This window comes from Chiloscyllium plagiosum, chromosome 29 (assembly GCF_004010195.1).
Source record: "Chiloscyllium plagiosum isolate BGI_BamShark_2017 chromosome 29, ASM401019v2, whole genome shotgun sequence".
Classification (NCBI taxonomy): domain Eukaryota; kingdom Metazoa; phylum Chordata; class Chondrichthyes; order Orectolobiformes; family Hemiscylliidae; genus Chiloscyllium; species Chiloscyllium plagiosum.
This window is the reverse complement of record NC_057738.1, coordinates 41,039,204-41,058,009: the sequence shown is the minus strand read 5'-3', so window position 1 is coordinate 41,058,009 and position 18,806 is coordinate 41,039,204. Positions and strand designations below refer to the sequence as shown.

Here is an 18,806-nt window from a genome sequence, read left to right as displayed (position 1 = left end):
CCATCTCACTTATGGGAAAATCCAAGTCATTTGATCTTTGAGAAATGCCGCCAGCACAAACATCTCATTCTATAGGAACATGCAGTCATGGGACCAATGCTCCTTTCCCAGGATGTAGGACCACTATGATCTGAGAGAGTGTGACCATTTCCCCGATTGCATATCCTTGAATCTTCAACCTTGGATAACTGAGCCTTTCCAGTTTTTTTGGAAAGGAAAGTCATCACATGTAACTAAAGTTACAATGTATGATGGTCATATAATGATCAATTCTATTCATTTAAACAGGAGCCCAATCTATTGAAACAAAGAATACTAAAAGGTATTTGGCTGTGTACATTGTAAAGCAACAATATTCGATTTGTTTTTAGATTTGAACTTTGTCAATATTCTTTAATAATGCACAATGTTTCCAATCTAAATAACATGACTGACTGCAAACTAATGCAACAATGATTAGTAATCTTTATTAGTCACATAAAATGCAATTTGCACAGAAGTAGAAAAGTAGGTTAAAATGATAAAGTTACCATATAAAATGAATGCATGAAGCACAGCAGATAGGAAGATGACAGATTTTTAAGGCATGATCCAAATGTATCAATCAAACAAGACATGTGAAATTTCCACTTGTGAAAGGAGTGAAGGGGACCTGTACAAAGTGAATGCTTTAACTCTTTCATGTGGAATGTTCCTTTCAGATAACACAGCAGGAATTCTAACCAGGAGAGGTGGATTTCGTCGTCAAGACACAAGTACCTACCTTTTGCCTGTCCTGATTGCTGACAAGGAGTATCCCATACAAAGCAGCACGAATACCTTACTGATTAGAGTGTGTGCCTGTGACAGTGACGGGACTATGCAATCCTGTAATACAGAAGCAATAATCCTCCCTCCTGGTCTCAGCACTGGGGCTCTCATAGCCATTCTGCTCTGTATCATTATTCTGCTCGGTAAGTGTGCTTTTTGTAAAAGTTTAATTAATATCTCTCTTGTTATTGCATTTCATTTCAAACAAATGCAATTATTTTAAAGAATAGCTTCAGGAATAAAATGTAGAACTGACACAAAAGAAAGAAACAAAGTGCCGGAGAAGCTCAGTACGTCAGGCAGCATTTGTGGAGAGAAAACCAAGAAAAAGCAGGCTGACAAAGTGTTACTAACGCAAAGTGCTAACTCAGTTTCTCTCTCTACAGGCGCTGCCAGACTTGCTGAGCTTCTCCAGCACTTTTTGATTTTGTTTGCTCCAGCAATGAGGAACTTGAGTGATGAGGACTGATTGAAGGTATATCCCCTTGTGGGAGAGAGTAGAACAATGGACACATTTTAAAAATAAAGGCTCTTCCTTTGAGATGGAGATGAGGAATTTCTTTGTATCAGAGGGATTTGAGTCTTTGGAGCAGTGAGCAGTGCATCATTAAATATTTTTAAGGCTGAAGGATAAACTCTTGACTATCATGTCCCTGAAGGTTGAGAGAAAATTTTACTGAGGTTTTCAAAATCATGAAAGAGCTGGACTGAGTAGATGGGCAGAAACTGTTCCCCCTCCTAAAAGAAGAAAAGAATGAGAGGGCCATAATTTTAAAGTGATTGTGCAAATGAAGCAAGAATGATGGAAGATAAAAAATTATCAAGCAGGCAGTAGTTAGGGTCTGGAATGTACTGCCTGGAAATGTGGCAGAGGCAGGTTCATTTGAGGTATTCGAGAGGGTGGTTATTTGGGTAAAAATGGTGAGCATGGATATGGGAAAAAAACAGCAGATTAGTACAAGGGATAGAACCAGTGCAGGTACAATGGGCTGAAGGGCCTCCTACCACAATACTGCAACGATTCTGTGATTTTTGGCAGAAACACTGAATGACAGGGTCGATACTGAAAGATATATCCCCTTGTGGGAGACATTTTAAGTGTGCTTTTTGTAAAAGTTTAATATCTCTCTTGTTATTGCATTTCATTTCAAACAAATGCAATTATTTTAAAGAATAGCTTCAGGAATAAAATGAAGAACTGACACAAAAGAAAGAAACAAAGTGCCGGAGAAGCTCAGTACGTCAGGCAGCATTTGTGGAGAGAAAACCAAGAAAAAGCAGGCTGACAAAGTATTACTAACGCAAAGTGCTAACTCAGTTTCTCTCTCCACAGGCGCTGCCAGACTTGCTGAGCTTCTCCAGCACTTTTTGATTTTGTTTGCTCCAGCAATGAGGAACTTGAGTGATGAGGACAGATTGAAGGTATATCCCCTTGTGGGAGAGAGTAGAACAATGGACACATTTTAAAATTAAAGGCTCTTCCTTTGAGATGGAGATAAGGAGGAATTACTTTGTACCAGAGGGATTTAAGTCTTTGGAGCAGTGATCAGTGGATCATTGAATATTTTTAAAGCTGAAGGATAACCTCTTGACTATCAACACTCAGAGGTAAAAGCAGTAATGCGGAGTTGGTCCCACAGATCAGATCAGCTGTATTGTTAGTGAATAGTGGAGCAAGTACAAGGGGCCCAGTGGCCTAAAACTCTTTCAAATTTTCTTAGCTGTGCTTTAACTTTAAGAGAATGGTCTTCAGAGTGAGAGGATTAGAGTACAGGAGCAATTGTACACAGCATTGGTGGGAAACATGCGGAGTATTGTGTGTAATTTTGATCTCCCAATCTGAAGAAGGATGATCTAGTTATGGAGGGAGTGCAGCAAAGATTAATTATTGGGATCGTAGAACTGACATGTGAACAGAGATTGGATCAGTTAAGATAATACTCACTGGAGTTTGGAAGAGCAAGGATCTCATAGAAATCTATAAAATTCAATCTGGACTAGTCAGGATAAACACAGGAAAGATGTTCTTGATGGCTGAGGAGTCCAGAGTTCATAGTATAAAACGCAACATAGGCCGTTTCGGATTGAGATGAGGAAAAGTTTCTTCACCCACAGAGTGGTGAGCCTAATGGAATTCTCTGCCAAAATATTGAATGTTTTCAAGAAGGAATCAGGCTAAAGGGATCACAGGGTATGGAGGGGAAGGAACAGGAGACTGAGCTGGATGTTCAACAGTGCTCAGAGAGAATGGTGGAGCAGGCTCAAATGGCCTACTCCTGTTCCTATTTACTATATTTCAAACATATCCTGTACATTCTAAGATATTTCTCCAACTCAAACTCAGCTATTTTAACCCTTGCCCAGTCTATAATTTCCTTCACAGATTGACACCGTTAGAAACAAAATCAATAAAATTTTAGACGAGACCAACAAATCTGGAAACAAGACAATTTATTACGAACTTGCAAGTAAGGGCTTCAATTGCATAAGCAAATGAGCAAATTAGAACTTAGGTTAGTGTACAGTTATACCCTTTGAGCTGAGTGAGGTCATCTCTCCAGACTCCTAATTACCCAATCTCTCTCACTGTACCAGACCACTGCTCAGCTGCGCTCCACCCTTATTACTTCCCCCTTCCCCAGGTTGGCAACCTTCCTTTCTGCAAGTGCTGACACATACATTTATTTTGTCGACAGTACATCTAGATCTGGTTTAACGTTTTGTATCAAATCTGCTGGTACATTCCATCCTCGGACATTACATTAGATTGTATCATTTTGTATAGCACAAGCATTTCGGTTATCTCAGCTTTTTGCTGAAAGCATAATTTTACAAAAAGAACTTTTTGTTATAGTAATTACCACCAAAGTTTGTGTTTAATTAACCATAATTATACACTGATAAGTCCCTAAATACCTGCAGGGTTAATAGTTCTCTTGCTGTACCCCTTTTCTGTATGCTTTTTCTATATCTGCAAAAACAACACTTTGCCCCATTTCTAACAACACTACTCGCCCTCACACCTCATCTTAAAAAGGATCAATAGTCTTTTTTTGATTCCTAGATCTCTTACATGATCTAAGCCCATTGCCTTTGTTTTAATTTGATGCTCATCATGTGTCAATGTGCTCTCTGTGTGGGAGGACATTGAGGTGGGAGATGGTGAAACCTTGTTGGAGTGATCAGAGCCTTAAATCTCTAGATGAAGGATTCTGTGACTCCACAGTAAACATGATGTGAGACAATGTCTTAGCTGTCAGTGCTGGTCTGATTTGCAGCAGCTTTGTACTTGGATGCACCTGCTTTGAGCATGAAAGTTTGTTCCCATTGTGAGAGGGTGTGTTCCCATGGTGAGAGTGTGTTCCATTGTGAGAGAGAGAGTGTGTTCCATTGTGAGAGTGTGTTGCCATTGTGTGAGAGAGTGTGTTTATTGTGAGAGAGAGAGTGTGTTCCCATGGTGAGAGTGTGTTCCATTGTGTGAGAGAGAGAGTGTGTTCCCATTGCTGCTCGTTCCAAATGACCTTCCAGTTTTGTCACAATTAGCTGGAACAGACTGCTGTCACTGTCAAGGTCCCAAAGATGGCAGTCACCAGCAAATATTATTCCTGCTGTTCTGAAATTGTTTCCTCTCTGCTTTCTGCCGACAGTTGTGAAGGTCACACTCACTCGGTAGTGTTTTGACATTGATCACGACCAGAGTAATGTTGGGACTACACTGGTGTACAATCCCATTCACACATCAGCCTGTTTGCTGACCTAGTGCAGGTTCATAGCTCCTTGAAAGTGGAGTCACAGGTAGATAGGATAGTGAAGAAGGCATTTGGTATGCTTTCCCTTATTGGTCAGAGTATTGAGTACAGGAGTTGGGAGGTCATGTTGCGGCTGTGCAGGACATTGGTTAGGCCACTGTTGGAATATTACGTGCAGTTCTGGTCTCCTTCCTATCGGAAAGATGTTGTGAAACTTGAAAGGGTTCAGAAAAGATTTACAAGGATGTTGCCAGGGTTGGAGAATTTGAGCTACAGGGAGAAGTTGAGGCTGGGGCTGTTTTCCCTGGAGCATCGGAGGCTGAGGGGTGACCTTATAGAGGTTTACAAAATCATGAGGGGCATGGATAGGATAAATAGGCAAAGTATTTTCCCTGGGGTGGGGGAATCCAGAACTAGAGGGCATAGGTTTAGGGTGAGAGGGGAAAGATATAAAAGAGACCTAAGGGGAAACTTTTTCACGCAGAGAGTGGTGCATGTATGGAATGAGCTGCCAGAGGATGTGGTGGTGGTTAGTACAATTGCAACATTTAAGGGGCATTTGGATGTGTATATGAATAGGAAGGATTTGGAGGGGTATGGGCCGGGTGCTGGTAGGTGGGGCTAGATTGGATTGGGATATCTGGTCAGCATGGATGGGTTGGACTGAAGGGTCTGTTTCCATGCTGTACATCACTATGACTCTATGACTCTATACCAACGCCTGATCCAGCAAGACCCCGATGTAAAAATTCTGATCTTTGTTTATAAATCCTTTTGTGGCCTTATCCCTGCCCGTTTGAGCAGCCGCCTGCAGCCATCCAGAATCTTTGAGATCCTCTTTCCCATTTTATTTGCTCCACCATTAGTGGTCCTGCCTCCGAGGTGCTTCTAAGTCTGGAAACCTCACCTTAGCCTCTCTGTCTCTACCTCCCTGTCATTCTTAAGGTAGTGCCCTAAGACCTTTCTCTTTAACCACACATTTGGACACTGACCTAATAACTCCACATGTGACCTGGAGTCAGATTTATAATAATTTTGATAATAAGTGATAATAATTTTGCTTGACTTGCTGTCAAGCACCTGGGAGCTTGCTATTATTTTAAAGGCACTATAGAAGTGCATATTGCCATTCATACATAGTTTACAGCAGCTACAACGTGAGCTCATAGGGAGTTGCAAAAGCCTTTGCCCTCACATCAAAGTTTACTTGAAGAGTGGCCTGTAGCATAATAAACCCCGTCTATGTGGCAGGCAATGAAACGTAGACTTGCATCGAGATATGTCCTTCCTATTCCGTTGTCCTCCACTTCATTTATTCCCCTTCCCATGCTTCATTTCCCAAAACAGGTTGTGTCAGGTGCTTGTGCTTGGGGCCGGATTATGGGATAATGTGGTGTGATATACCTGGCAGGTGATCTGGTGGGTCTCATCCTGAAACAGATGAATCAGGTGACTAAACAGAGCCATGCCGGAACCACACACCCTGCCGAATCTGGGGCAGGAGATGTTTGAGGTGAGGGTGGGACAGGAGATGTTTGAGGTGAGGGTGGGACAGGAGATGTTTGAGGTGAGGGTGGGACAGGAGATGTTTGAGGTGAGGGTGGGACAGGAGATGTTTGAGGTGAGGGTGGGACAGGAGATGTTTGAGGTGAGGGTGGGACAGGAGATGTTTGAGGTGAGGGTGGGACAGGAGATGTTTGAGGTGAGGGTGGGACAGGAGATGTTTGAGGTGAGGGTGGGACAGGAGATGTTTGAGGTGAGGGTGGGACAGGAGATGTTTGAGGTGAGGGTGGGACAGGAGATGTTTGAGGTGAGGGTGGGACAGGAGATGTTTGAGGTGAGGGTGGGACAGGAGATGTTTGAGGTGAGGGTGGGACAGGAGATGTTTGAGGTGAGGGTGGGACAGGAGATGTTTGAGGTGAGGGTGGGACAGGAGATGTTTGAGGTGAGGGTGGGACAGGAGATGTTTGAGGTGAGGGTGGGACAGGAGATGTTTGAGGTGAGGGTGGGACAGGAGATGTTTGAGGTGAGGGTGGGACAGGAGATGTTTGAGGTGAGGGTGGGACAGGAGATGTTTGAGGTGAGGGTGGGACAGGAGATGTTTGAGGTGAGGGTGGGACAGGAGATGTTTGAGGTGAGGGTGGGACAGGAGATGTTTGAGGTGAGGGTGGGACAGGAGGTGTTTGAGATAAGGGTAAGGCAGGAGATGTTTGGGGGGGATGGGGCAGAGGTGTTTGAGGGGGAATGAAGCAGGAGGTGTTTGAGGTGAGGGTGGGGCAGGATGTGTTTGAGGTGAAGGTGGGGCAGGAGGTGTTTGAGATGAGGGTAGGGCAGGTGGTGTTTAAGGGGGGATGGGACAGTCACCTGAGGACCTACAACTCCAGAGGTGAAGGAGGTCATTCTTGATCCCCAGAGACTGCCTTGGAAGGTGAAGATCAGCAAATCATCTCCATTCATGACAGTTCCTCAGAAACCCACTCCCTGTTTATAAATTCTTATTGCAAAGGCTTTATTTACATGATTCACTAAAAAATGTTATGACCCTAATTCATTTGGAAGCCATCACCTTGGGGTGTATTCCTACTGCCTTTCTCTTTCTTTACGTCTGTTTCAGGATGAGACCAGGGCAGGAGTTGTCTGAGGGTGAATGAAGCCGGAGGTGTTTGAGGTGAGGGTAGGGCGGGAGGTGTTTGAGGGGGATGGGGCAGGATGATATGTGCCACTTTTTACGTTTTAATTAAATACCCCCAAACATTCAAATTCTTCTTTTCTTTTGGTTAGAGTCATCTTCAAGAGATCACAAGGTAGAGGGAGCAGATTGCACCTACACTGCATGTTTAGAAACCCACAATGTTTATTATACTGTTCAAAACAAAGGGAGTGAAAATCAGGCTACCTCTATATTAGACAGTGATTTGTCTGTACCAGATTTCCAGCCAGGTAGTAATCCTCTCCTTACCACCCTCATAAACCTGCTTCCAATCTTGCCTTGTAGTTGTCAAAAACACCCTCTCTGACATCATCCGTACCTGCCCGTTCCTTTACTGGTGATTCTCATGTGGACCACAATGATTGATGGCTGTCTCTCCTCTTCCTTGGACTTTTCCAAACTTTATTCCATGTCTTCCTTCTCACTATTCCAACTCCTGCATTACTAAGAATTTCTTATCCTTGCCTTCCCGTCTTTCGTCCACTCACCTCTGTTGAAGTGCCATAGCCATTCAACAGATGCTCCTGCCCACGGTCCTCATCCTTCCCACAAGACAGGTGGCACGGTGGCTCAGTGGTTAGCACTGCTGCCTCACAGTGCCAGGGACCCAGGTTTGATTCCAGCCTTGGGTGACTGTCTGTGTGAAGTTTGCATATTCTCCCCGTGTTTGCGTGGGTTTCCTCCGGGTGCTCCAGTTTCCTCCCACAGTCCAAAGATGTGCAAGTTAGGTGAATTGGCCATATTAAATTACCCATAGTGTTCAGGGAAGTATAGGTTAGATGCATTTGGACTGGGGTAAATAGAGTCATAGAGAGGTACAGCACGGAACCAGACCCTTCCGTCCGACCCGTCCATGCCGACCAGATATCCCAACCCAATCTAGTCCCACCTGCCAGCACCCGGCCCATATCCCTCCAAACCCTTCCTATTCATATACCCATCCAGATGCCTTTTAAATGTTGCAATTGTACCAGCCTCCAACACTTCCCCAGGCAACTCATTCCATACATGTACCACCCTCTTCATTTGTAGAGTAATAGGGAAATGGGTCTGGATGAGATACTCTTTGGAGATTCGGTGTGGTCTTGTTGGCTGAAGGGCCTGTTTCCACACTGTAGGGAATCTGTGATGATTCTATGAAGACGATGATGCCCCAAACTTGTGAGGCTGATTGGCTCAGTACACTCCTGCTTTAACCTGTCAATCCTTATGATTAAGCTGAGGCAGTACCTAGTAATGTGGAGACCCAGGTTACTCCCTGGAGGGATAGAAGTTCAAATCCCACATGGGCAGCTGGTGGAGCTTGAATTGAATAATCTCAGTAATGCTGATTGTGAACCTATCCCTGATTGTTGTAGGGACAATTCAGCTCAAACAGAACTTGAACTATGCTGTTGGTCTTATTTTGAACCATATTGAACTAATCAGCCCCTCTCATTTCTGTTTATATTCGATTAGACTTTTCTCTTCACCGCCTGCTCCAAATTCCTCCCGTTGATAACAGCCTCTCTCAGGATTTCACTTTTCACCTTTTGTTCCTGCCTGCCGCAGCCACCAGCCCAACGTGATGTGTTTTCTTGTCAAGCTGTTATATTCTCATCACTACCACCCTCTTATACTCCTAATAAACCAGTTTCCAAACCCAGATCTAGCTACTCAACCTGACTGCATCGTGGATCAGTGAACGCAAGAAATTCCAAAATTCGCCGTATCGACAGTGGCCTGAAAAATAGTAGATGGAGGTCAACCTGGATAAATACAAGGTTTTGCATTCTGGTATAACAAATAAGGGTAGGGCTTATTCAATTAATGGTAGGGCCTTGTGTAGTGTTGTAGAACAGCGAGAGATACACAATTCTTTAAAATGTGTTACAGGTAGATAGGGTGGTTAAAAAGGCATTTGGCACGCTTGCCTTCATTGCTCAGTCCTTTGAGTAAAGGAGTTGGGATGTCATGTTGAGGTTGTACAGGACATTGGTGAGGCCTCCTCTGGAATACTGTGTCCAGTTCTGGTCTCCCAGTTATAGGAAGGATGTTATCGAGCAGGAGAGGGTTCAGAAGAGATTGACCAGGTTGTTGCTTGGTATGGAAGGTTATAAGGAAAGGCTGGATTGGCTGGGACTTATGTCACTGGAGCATCGGAGTTTGAGAAGTGACCTAATAGAAGTTTATAAAATATTAAGAGATATAGTTGGAATTGATGGTAGTTGTCTTTTCGCTAAGATGGGGAGTTTCAAGACTGGGGGTACATTTTTACGGTAAGATTTAAAAACAACTTGAGGGATATATCTTTTCCACAGAGGATTGTTTGCGTGTGGAATGAACTTCCTGAGGAAGTGGTGGATGTGGGTCCTGTTACAATGTTTAAAAGACATTTGGATGGATTCATGAATAGGAAAGATTTGGAGGGATAGGGGCCAGGAGCAGGCAGGTGGGACTAGTGTGGTTTGGGATTATATTCAGCATGGACTGGTTGGATCAAAGAGTCTGTTTCTGTGCTGTATGACTCTCTGACTGATTCACACTCAACAAGGGATGGCCTACATCCTCACTGGTCCAAAGCCTGCTCTCCTGAGGGGTTGGAGGAATCTGGTTGAGTTCATGAATAAAGATTTCTGAACTGGACCCCGTAAACAATCCACTCAGATACAGAACTGGAAGTACCAACAAACAGAGACGTAAATACCAGATGGGACAGAGCACCAACACCTTATCAAAGATGCACTGATGATGCATGTATTAGTATGCATTAATGTCCTCATTGTGATGTTATCGCATCTCTTGAATATGCATTTCCCATTCTCCCACTCGGCAGACAGAAACTAGATGGTGACAATTCCTGACATGAAAGCGAAGGTGATCTCGAACTCACCAGTTGCTCCTCCAGACCTCTATCTTGGTCAACAGATGCCAACATCTCAGGACAAGCTCCCTGAACTACAAATGCACAAATTCCTCTCTCCCATCCACCATGACCCCCCGGTGTCTCTCTGCCATGCTGGTGCTAAATCATTCTGTCTGACCATGTCTGGGGTGATTGACAGGAGTCGTGCAGGGTCAGCACCTGAACGGGTGATCGTCTGACCTTTAAAGATGGCACCAGTGCTAGGAATTCTGGGATGTCCCAGAAGTGGCCAGTCTGTTCACCAAAGGCAAGTAGGAGAACAGGATGAGCAGATAACCCTTGCAGCATGGTGCATAGATAATGAGGCATGCTTGGGAACGTAATGTGAGAAAACTCACAAGACGGCTTTTTTGGTTCAGTGGTAATGTCCCTACTTCTGACCCAAGAGGCCAAGGTTTTAGTCCCACTCACGTCGCTGAACTGGTTACTTAGATAATATCTGAAGAAGCTCACTAGGGGCCGTAACGTTGTATTCCTCACTCTGTTCTATTACCCAATGCTAATGTGTTGCCATCCCATATTCCCAATTCCTTCGTCTCCGCCGCATACCAACACCTTCCACCCTGACCTCAAATTTACCTGGACCGTCTCAGACTCCTCCCTCCCCTTCCTAGACCTTTCCATTTCTATCTCGGGCGACCGAATCAACACAGACATTTGTTATAAACCGACCGACTCCCACAGCTACCTAGACTACACCTCCTCCCACCCTGCCCCCTGTAAAAACGTCATCCCATATTCCCAATTCCTTCGTCTCCGCCGCATCTGCTACTTCCTCCCTCCTATTACCCAATGCACTTTGTATTGTATGATCTGCATGTACTGCACGCAAAACAAGACTTTTCAATGTACCTAGGCACATGTGACAATAATAAATCAAATCAAATCAAATCAAATCAAAGAATGAAACCCTCCACAAAACTGGTGAGAATTGACACAGCCAATTACAGCTCAGTGCTTTCAGTTTGCCTGTGTAATGAATGGTTCACTCACCATCAGGCTCACAGGGCCACTGGATACATTCCCTGTGACACCTCCGGACTCTTTTATCCGGAATTAGTCTTTGTTCAACATCTGTCCGGTGTTTCACAATGGGACTGATCACAGCCGTTGCTTGTTATCGGCATGATCGCTCGCAAAATTGGAGGCACTTTTTCAAAGGTCTTCGGCAAAGACAGAAGCTGCCAGATGAGATTATAGATATCTGAGGGTTTAAAATTCCAGCTGTTAAAAACAAAACATAATTAAAGCAGGTGAAATGGGGCACTTCAAACTGAGTTGTACATGGTGCAGACTCATTGAAGTTGTTGATATGCAAATCCAGAGATAATTACATTTGGATTCTGTTCCCCAAGGTGAGGTGCAATAATTTCATGACGTGAACGAGCTAAAATAAAACCTCTCTATTTGGATGATGAATATAAATTGAAATGAAAAGATAGGATTTCTGATCTGAAATGATGCATAGTGTTGTAGCCAGAGTAAGTATCATGGGTACCAGCATTGGGGTTAAATACACTGCTGAATAACACCTAACCTCACACATACTGAGAAATTAGATCCTGTGCACAATCTCCCATTGCATTTACAGTCATAGAGTCATAGAGATATACAGCACAGAAAGAGACCCGTCAGTCCAACCTGTCCATGCCGAACAGATATCCTATATAAATTGAGACCCATTTGTAAGCATTTGACCCATATCCCTCTAAACCCTTCCTATTCATATACCCATCCAGATGTCTTTTAAATGTTGTAATTGTACCAGCCTTCACCACTTCCTATAGCAGCTCATTCCATACATGCACCATACTCTGCATGAAAAAAATGCCCCTTAGGTCTCATATTTTATATCTCTCCCCTCTCACCCTAAATCTATGCCCTATAGTTTTGGACTCCCCGACCTTGGGGAAAAGACCCCCGTCTATTCACCCTATCTATGCCCCTCATGATTTTATAAACCTCTATAAGGTCACCCTCTCAGCCTCTGATGCTCCAAGGAAAATAGTCCCAGCCTATTCAGCCTCTCCCTATCGCTGAAACCCTCCAACCCTGGCAGTCTCAAGAATTCTTCCTTTACAGAGCAATGAACAGATACCAGATTGAGTGGATTAATTCATTACTTCTTAGAAAAAGAATTTGCTAAATCTCTTGCTTAGCTTGAGAAGAATAAAAAATCACACTCTCCAGTCAGCATTTTAACATTAGCTTAAGTGGAATAGGAGTAGATCATTTGGCCCATCAAACCTGTTCCACCATTCAATATGATCATAGCTGACTTAGGATTTCACCTCTATTTTTCCATTTGCTTCCAAAATCACTCAACTTCCAGAGAGGCCCGAAGTCTGTCTATCCCAGCCTTTAATGTATTTCATCAATGAAGCATCCACAACCCTCTGGAGGAGAGAATTCAAAAGATTCACAAACCTTCATCTCGATTCTAAATAACTGGCCCCTTATCCTGAGATTGTGCCCTGTGTTCTCGATGTCCCAGCCAGTGGAAACCATCCTCTCAGTGTTGACTTTGTCAAGCCCTTTCAGAAGCTGTGGAGTTCCAATGGGAAGGCAGGCCAAGCTGAAGGAACAAAAGGACTAAACTAATGATGGAGAAACAGAGACAGGAAAGGAATAAGAGCCACAGTCTGAAAAAGGCAGAGAGAAAAAAAATTAAAGAAAAACTAATGTAGAACATCTCAAAGGAGGGAATGTGAAATAAATTGACTTCTGAATGATATGTGGATATTAAGTTTGTAAGTAGTGCAGGACATCAGAGCATAATCATGCAATTTTCACATTTAAAAGTTGGATTTAACAGCACGAATGTACCTTTTACTTGGCGGGGACTATTTTAATTTTAAATGATGATATGGAAGACTCCTTTAAACTGACTATTCATTAGGTACCCTCTCCACCTTCCCCTTTAGCTGACATCAGTTCAGTCTTATCCATTTTACAACCACAGTTTAAATGAGTGCTGATGTAGATGTCTAAATGCTGAACAATACATTGCATTTGAGCTTGCTTTTGGTTTGCTATTTTGGGAGCTGACAACTTGCTCATCTCTTCTAAGTCCTTGTCCCGCTAACTCATTGGGATATACTGCCTCATCCTCCCATTTCCCCTCCCCTCCACCGTTGTGTACTACGTGACATTCCCCTGTTCCTCCCCCCCCACCCCCCCCCCCCGCCCTTGCCCCCCCCATCCTCATTTTGAACTATGAGACATTCCCCATGGCACAAAAACAGAATCTGACATCCCCCTGCCCGACTCAGTTTTGTACAGTGACGGAACTGAACTCCCAGGTTATGGCTACTGGTTTGTACATCCAGCTATTTGGAGTCAGAAGTAAGAGCTGGAGAGTTGTGGGGCACCAACTACACCTCCCCACACCCCATTTGACAGAGATGAATGGCTTGCCGGGGTTTTGAAGGGGGGGTGGGGGGGGGGGTTCAAGTGTCCTGGTCCGCACCAGCACTGTCCTTACATCTCCAATTCCAGTCAAAACAAAATGAACCCTAAATTCATGCAGCACCATGTTGTTCTGAAATGATCTCTCCTACATCTGTGGTGGGTTAACACAACTCTGGAACAGGGTGTAGTGAGTACATTGTACCACAGGGAGGCGATGGTATAATCACTAGACTGTTAATCTCGTGATTGATGTGATATTCTGGGGACCTGGGTTGAAATTTCACCAGAGTAGCTGGTGAAACTTCAATTAACTAAAACTCCGGAATTGAGATGCAATTGCTAGCGATGAAACCATTGCTGGTTGTGAAGAAAGCCCGTGTAGTTCACTATCCTCTGTTAGGGAAAGAAACTGCCAACCTTACCTGGTCTGGCTTGCATGTGATTCCAGACCCATAGCAATGTGGTTGACTCTTAAATGCCCTCTGAGCAACATCCCAAGGCATTTTAAAAAAAGTCACTTATGCAGCTCAAAGTGGGATATAGAAAGCAGGTTATCACAAGGGCATCAGATCGTATGCATGTTGTACAATTCATTCAGTAATCTGCCTTATATTTCTACTCCAAGGTTTTGCAGTAACATTTGTAAAATATTACTTTACATTATACAGACACCTTAGCTGCTGCCCAAACACTCAACTTTACTGCATTAGACCAACAACTCCCAGATTTTAAATTACATTGAAGTGTTGCAGCATACCCATCTCAACATTGCAATCGTAAAGTTAAAGGAGCTTTCTTTTCCTATTCATGTGATGTGGGCTTTTCTAATTGTCCTTGAACTGAATGGCTTGTTGGGCCATTTCAGAGGGCAGTTATGAGTCAACCACACTTCTGCACATTTGGAGGCTTACCTAGGCCAGACCAGGTAAGGAGGGCAAAATTCCCTCGGTAAACCCAATGGCTTTTAAACTAACAATGATAGTTTGATAGTTGCTGATGACTAACTTTTTAGTTTAGTTAGTTGAGTTGAAATTGCACCAACTGTTGGCTACAAACTCTCCTTAACAAAACATTAGTTTGGATCATGAGATTAATAGTGCTGTGAACATTACCAATGCACCACTTTCTTTTCTGGAGTATAGCCACCTCAGCTCAGAGCGTATTCTTTAAATGATTTAGGTATAATTTTAAATCTGTAGGCCTCACTATTATTGAGTTTGTTTGCTTTTTCTCTGATTTATTTTCTGACTTTGCATTCCCCATGAGGAGTAACAAGGACATATGGAAACTTCTGGCAAATGCCAGTATTCATTCTGAGTGGGAGATGCTCCCCAGTGAAAGCACAATATTAAAACAAACATATTCAGATCTTGTGTGCTTTCTCAAGTCAGTGATTTCTCAGATATTAATACAATACCTTACCATGTCTCTGAAATGTGTGAAAATGTCTGACATACAATGAATTGAAGTTTAGTGAGTATTGTTGCATAGGTAAGAGAGGGAGATATATCGTCTTTAACAAGATTGGAAATTGGTGTGCTCAACAGTGACCTGTGAATGACCCAGAATATCCTGCTGATCGTCAACAATGGAATTTCAGTCAGACTTTCTGACAGCTCCAATGGAATGTCCCAAACACTCACCTGTAATTTCTGTTGGGAGGTCTAACTATCGTGATACACACACTGTCACAATTGTATTTTCAGACTGGATGGACCAGAGAATTGTTCTTTATCAGTCACTGTTCATAAGACTAAAGCCCATTTTTGTTTAGTGATGGAGCCATTTGAGGGATAATATAAAGTTTTTTTTAATCAGGAAGAGGATCAAGCGTTCTGGAGATAAGGCAGGAAAGTGGAGTTGAGGATTATCAGATCAGCCATGATCTTATTGAATGGCACAGCAGACTCACTGGGCTGAATGGCCTACTTCTATTGCTACATTTTATGGGCTTAGAGATTGCCACGACAGGGAATTAGGAGATGTCTAAAATCAGCCTGTGGCATTTTTAACAGGTAACCCATTGCCTGTGAAGAGGTAATCAGATATCTGCATTCCCCAGTTCCATATCTCATCCACAAAGAGCAGCAACTTCAATCACAAACTATCCCCTGTACTGCCCAGTGAACAGCTACAGTTGCATCATCAAATCCTGGAAAGGGAATGGATATGAATCTAAACATGTTCCCTTTAGTCACAGAGCAGCAGTAATACGAACTAATGACTCTCTTGTCATTGCAATCTTTTGACAGTTTTGGGGTATAACAGATGGTTTAAACTATATTCTTCTCCTTTCTCAGTTATTGTAGTGCTGTTTGCTGCCATGAGGAAACAGAGAAAGAAGGAGCCTCTCATTATTTCCAAAGAGGATATCCGGGACAACATTGTCAGCTACAACGATGAGGGAGGTGGTGAGGAGGATACTCAGGCCTTTGACATCAGCACACTGAGAAACCCGGAGGTCATTGAAGACACCCAGTTACGCAGAGACATTAAACCAGAAAACTTCCTTCTCCCGCGACCAGCTCCAACTATACCAGATAACACCGACGTAAGAGATTTCATTAACCAGAGGTTAAAGGAGAACGACACAGACCCCGGAGCACCTCCTTATGATTCACTGGCGACGTATGCCTATGAGGGGAATGGGTCCATTGCTGAGTCTCTCAGTTCCTTAGAATCAGTTACCACAGAGACAGACCAGGATTACGATTACTTGAGTGACTGGGGACCTCGGTTCAAAAAACTGTCAGACATGTACGGAGGAGAGGACAGTGACAGAGACTCTTAGCAAGGGAACAAATAAATCATCCCTTTAAATTCAGCTATCAAAAAAAAGTGTTGCTGTGTAAACACAAAGGGGCCATTTTTCAAAACCTATCCCACTAAGCAAACATTTATTGTGAACTGTTGGACTTTATTCCATAATATTCATGGTCTCAGAATGGTACCAGTGTGATATGTGTGTCATTTACCCTGCATTTATTGAGTGCCCACAAGAGCCCGACTCAGTGTCTATGGGAATTTAAACCGTAATTATATACCTACACTAACCACTGGTGCACTAGTGGAGACACAGGTTATGTTGCTCATTCTGTTTCTCATATAGAAATATTTCACAGGTAATACTGTCTGCACAGAGGAATAGAAAATGTGTTAAAATAGGGATGTGCGTAGAGCAAGTTCTTGAAAATGGCCTGAGGCAAACGTTTGATGGTTTTATGGAAGATCTAAGTTGGATCCAAACATTAGACCACGGATGCACGGTTCAGGCTGAAGACACATTTGGGCTGCTCTCCTCATGTTATGTGAATGCAGGATAGGAACTGCTTGCTGAAGAAGAGGAGAACCGTGTATTTGCAGGAGTGGTTATACATGCAACAAGTGGTGTCCATTGAGCTGCTTGTGAAAATGTGCATCACAACAACATATGCTTGCTGAAGAGGTGAAAGGTTACGAGATTTACACTCACGCCACTGAACAACAAGCCTTGGTCTACTCAGAAACTTGCTGGATTTACTCCAGGTTTATTTGCAGCCTTAGACCCTAACGACTATTGGCCAGCACATCCCTTTGGTAAAATTAGTGAATTAGATGTTTGAGCTGAACATGTGGTTGAGTCAACTGTTTCTTTCACAATGTACTGTACTGTAACTTAGATTCAGTATACAAAGATGCATACATATTGTATGCAGAGCTGTATTATGTAGTGTCGATGTGAATCACTACAGGTACGTCTTAAAACAGAGTTAATCTGCTTGGTGTTGTTGACAGTTTGATACTGCAGCAGTTTTCAAAGCTGCACACCTTCCCGTAACGACAGATCATCCTCTTTTATTTTCTTGTCCGAAACATTGCAAAGCTAAAAATCACTTCAGAACTTTGAATTCCCGAGGAAGCACCAGAAACATTTTTCACCACCGACTGCTGCTAGCTGGGGGTAATGTTGCAGCCTGTGACACTGAGGAAAATGTTCCACAGATTCAGCTTTTCCAGTTCAGAGTGACACCACCTCAGCACGACGAACTGTCAGAATGCAATACACTCAGAGGCAACTAAACCCAGTCATCACACAGACACACAACTGACCCATTTTCCTGACAGTACATTCTGAGTGGGGAGGGAGATATTATACGCGACTTCAGTATCACAAAAGCTTGTAAAAGCGAGATATGTTCAAGGTCTTCAGTCTATAGAATTTTAAGATCAGAAACATCAGGTCTGATCTGACCTGCTCTCTCCAGGCTGCAAGCAGTCTTTTTTTAAATAAAGGTACTAGTTGGGTACTTATGTAAATCCAGTGCATTGTTCACTGTCGGAAAAAAATTGTTGGGATCTAGACCTGTCAGTGCGCCTTGAAAAATTAACTCCAAAGAGATAAGTTGACAACTTTAGTTTTGACTGATAAAATATACTGATGAAAGCTAGGATTCTCAGCCCATAATCCATGTCAAGAGTACAAATTCATAAAGTTATCTTTTGTAACTTTTAATTGGTCTGATTTTTTGGGGGGGTGGGGGGGGGGGGGGGGCAGAAGGCTGAGAGATCCACCAGATCTGTACGTATGTCCATGCAGCGGCTGGAAGCATTGCCTCGTTCTAATTAAAATCTGATTGAGACGTATAAGATTATTAAAGGAGTGGACACTCTGGAGGCAGGAAACATGTTACCGCTGATCGGTGAGTCCCAAACCAGAGGACACAGCTTAAAAGTTAGGGGTAAGCCATTTAGGACAGAGATGAGGAGAAACTTCTTCATCCAGAGAGTGGTGGGTGTGTGGAATGCTCTGCCCCAGAGGGCAATGGAGGCCTAGTCTCTGGATTCGTTTAAGAAAGAGTTGGATAGAGCTCTCAAGGATAGTGGAATCAAGGGTTATGGAGATAAGGCAGGAACAGGATACTGATTGAGGATGATCAGCCATGATCATAATGAATGGTGGTGCAGGCTCGAAGGGCAGAATGGCCTACTCCTGCACCTATTGTCCATAAAGTCTATAAAGATCTCACATTTTGTATTTTAATTTCTTACACGTTACTGAGGGATGTACAAGTGAAACCCATGGCAGGGCAATTCAACTGCTGATGCAGATAACGGAATGGGTTCTGTTAGAAATGTAAGCACTGACCGGATAGAATTAAACAACAGTAAATTTCATTCAAAATGCAATGGAAATGCAGGAAGCTGAAACATTCTAATGTTTTCTGAATTTAGCCGTTAAACT

At 43.2% G+C, this 18,806-nt stretch overlaps 1 protein-coding gene across 6 annotated transcripts in view; it reads left to right on the top strand.

The window, feature by feature from the left end:
• Positions 1–18,264, top strand: part of LOC122564560 (cadherin-6-like) — a 208,646-nt gene extending 190,382 nt beyond the window's left edge. For all 6 annotated transcript variants that reach the window (XM_043719632.1, XM_043719634.1, XM_043719629.1 and 3 more), the window contains exons 11-12: positions 702–953; positions 15,886–18,264. In XM_043719632.1, coding sequence (XP_043575567.1) covers positions 702–953; positions 15,886–16,376 — 743 coding nt within the window. In that variant the 3' untranslated portion in view covers positions 16,377–18,264. The remainder of the gene's footprint in view (positions 1–701; positions 954–15,885) is intronic.
• The last annotated feature ends 542 nt before the right edge of the window (positions 18,265–18,806 follow it).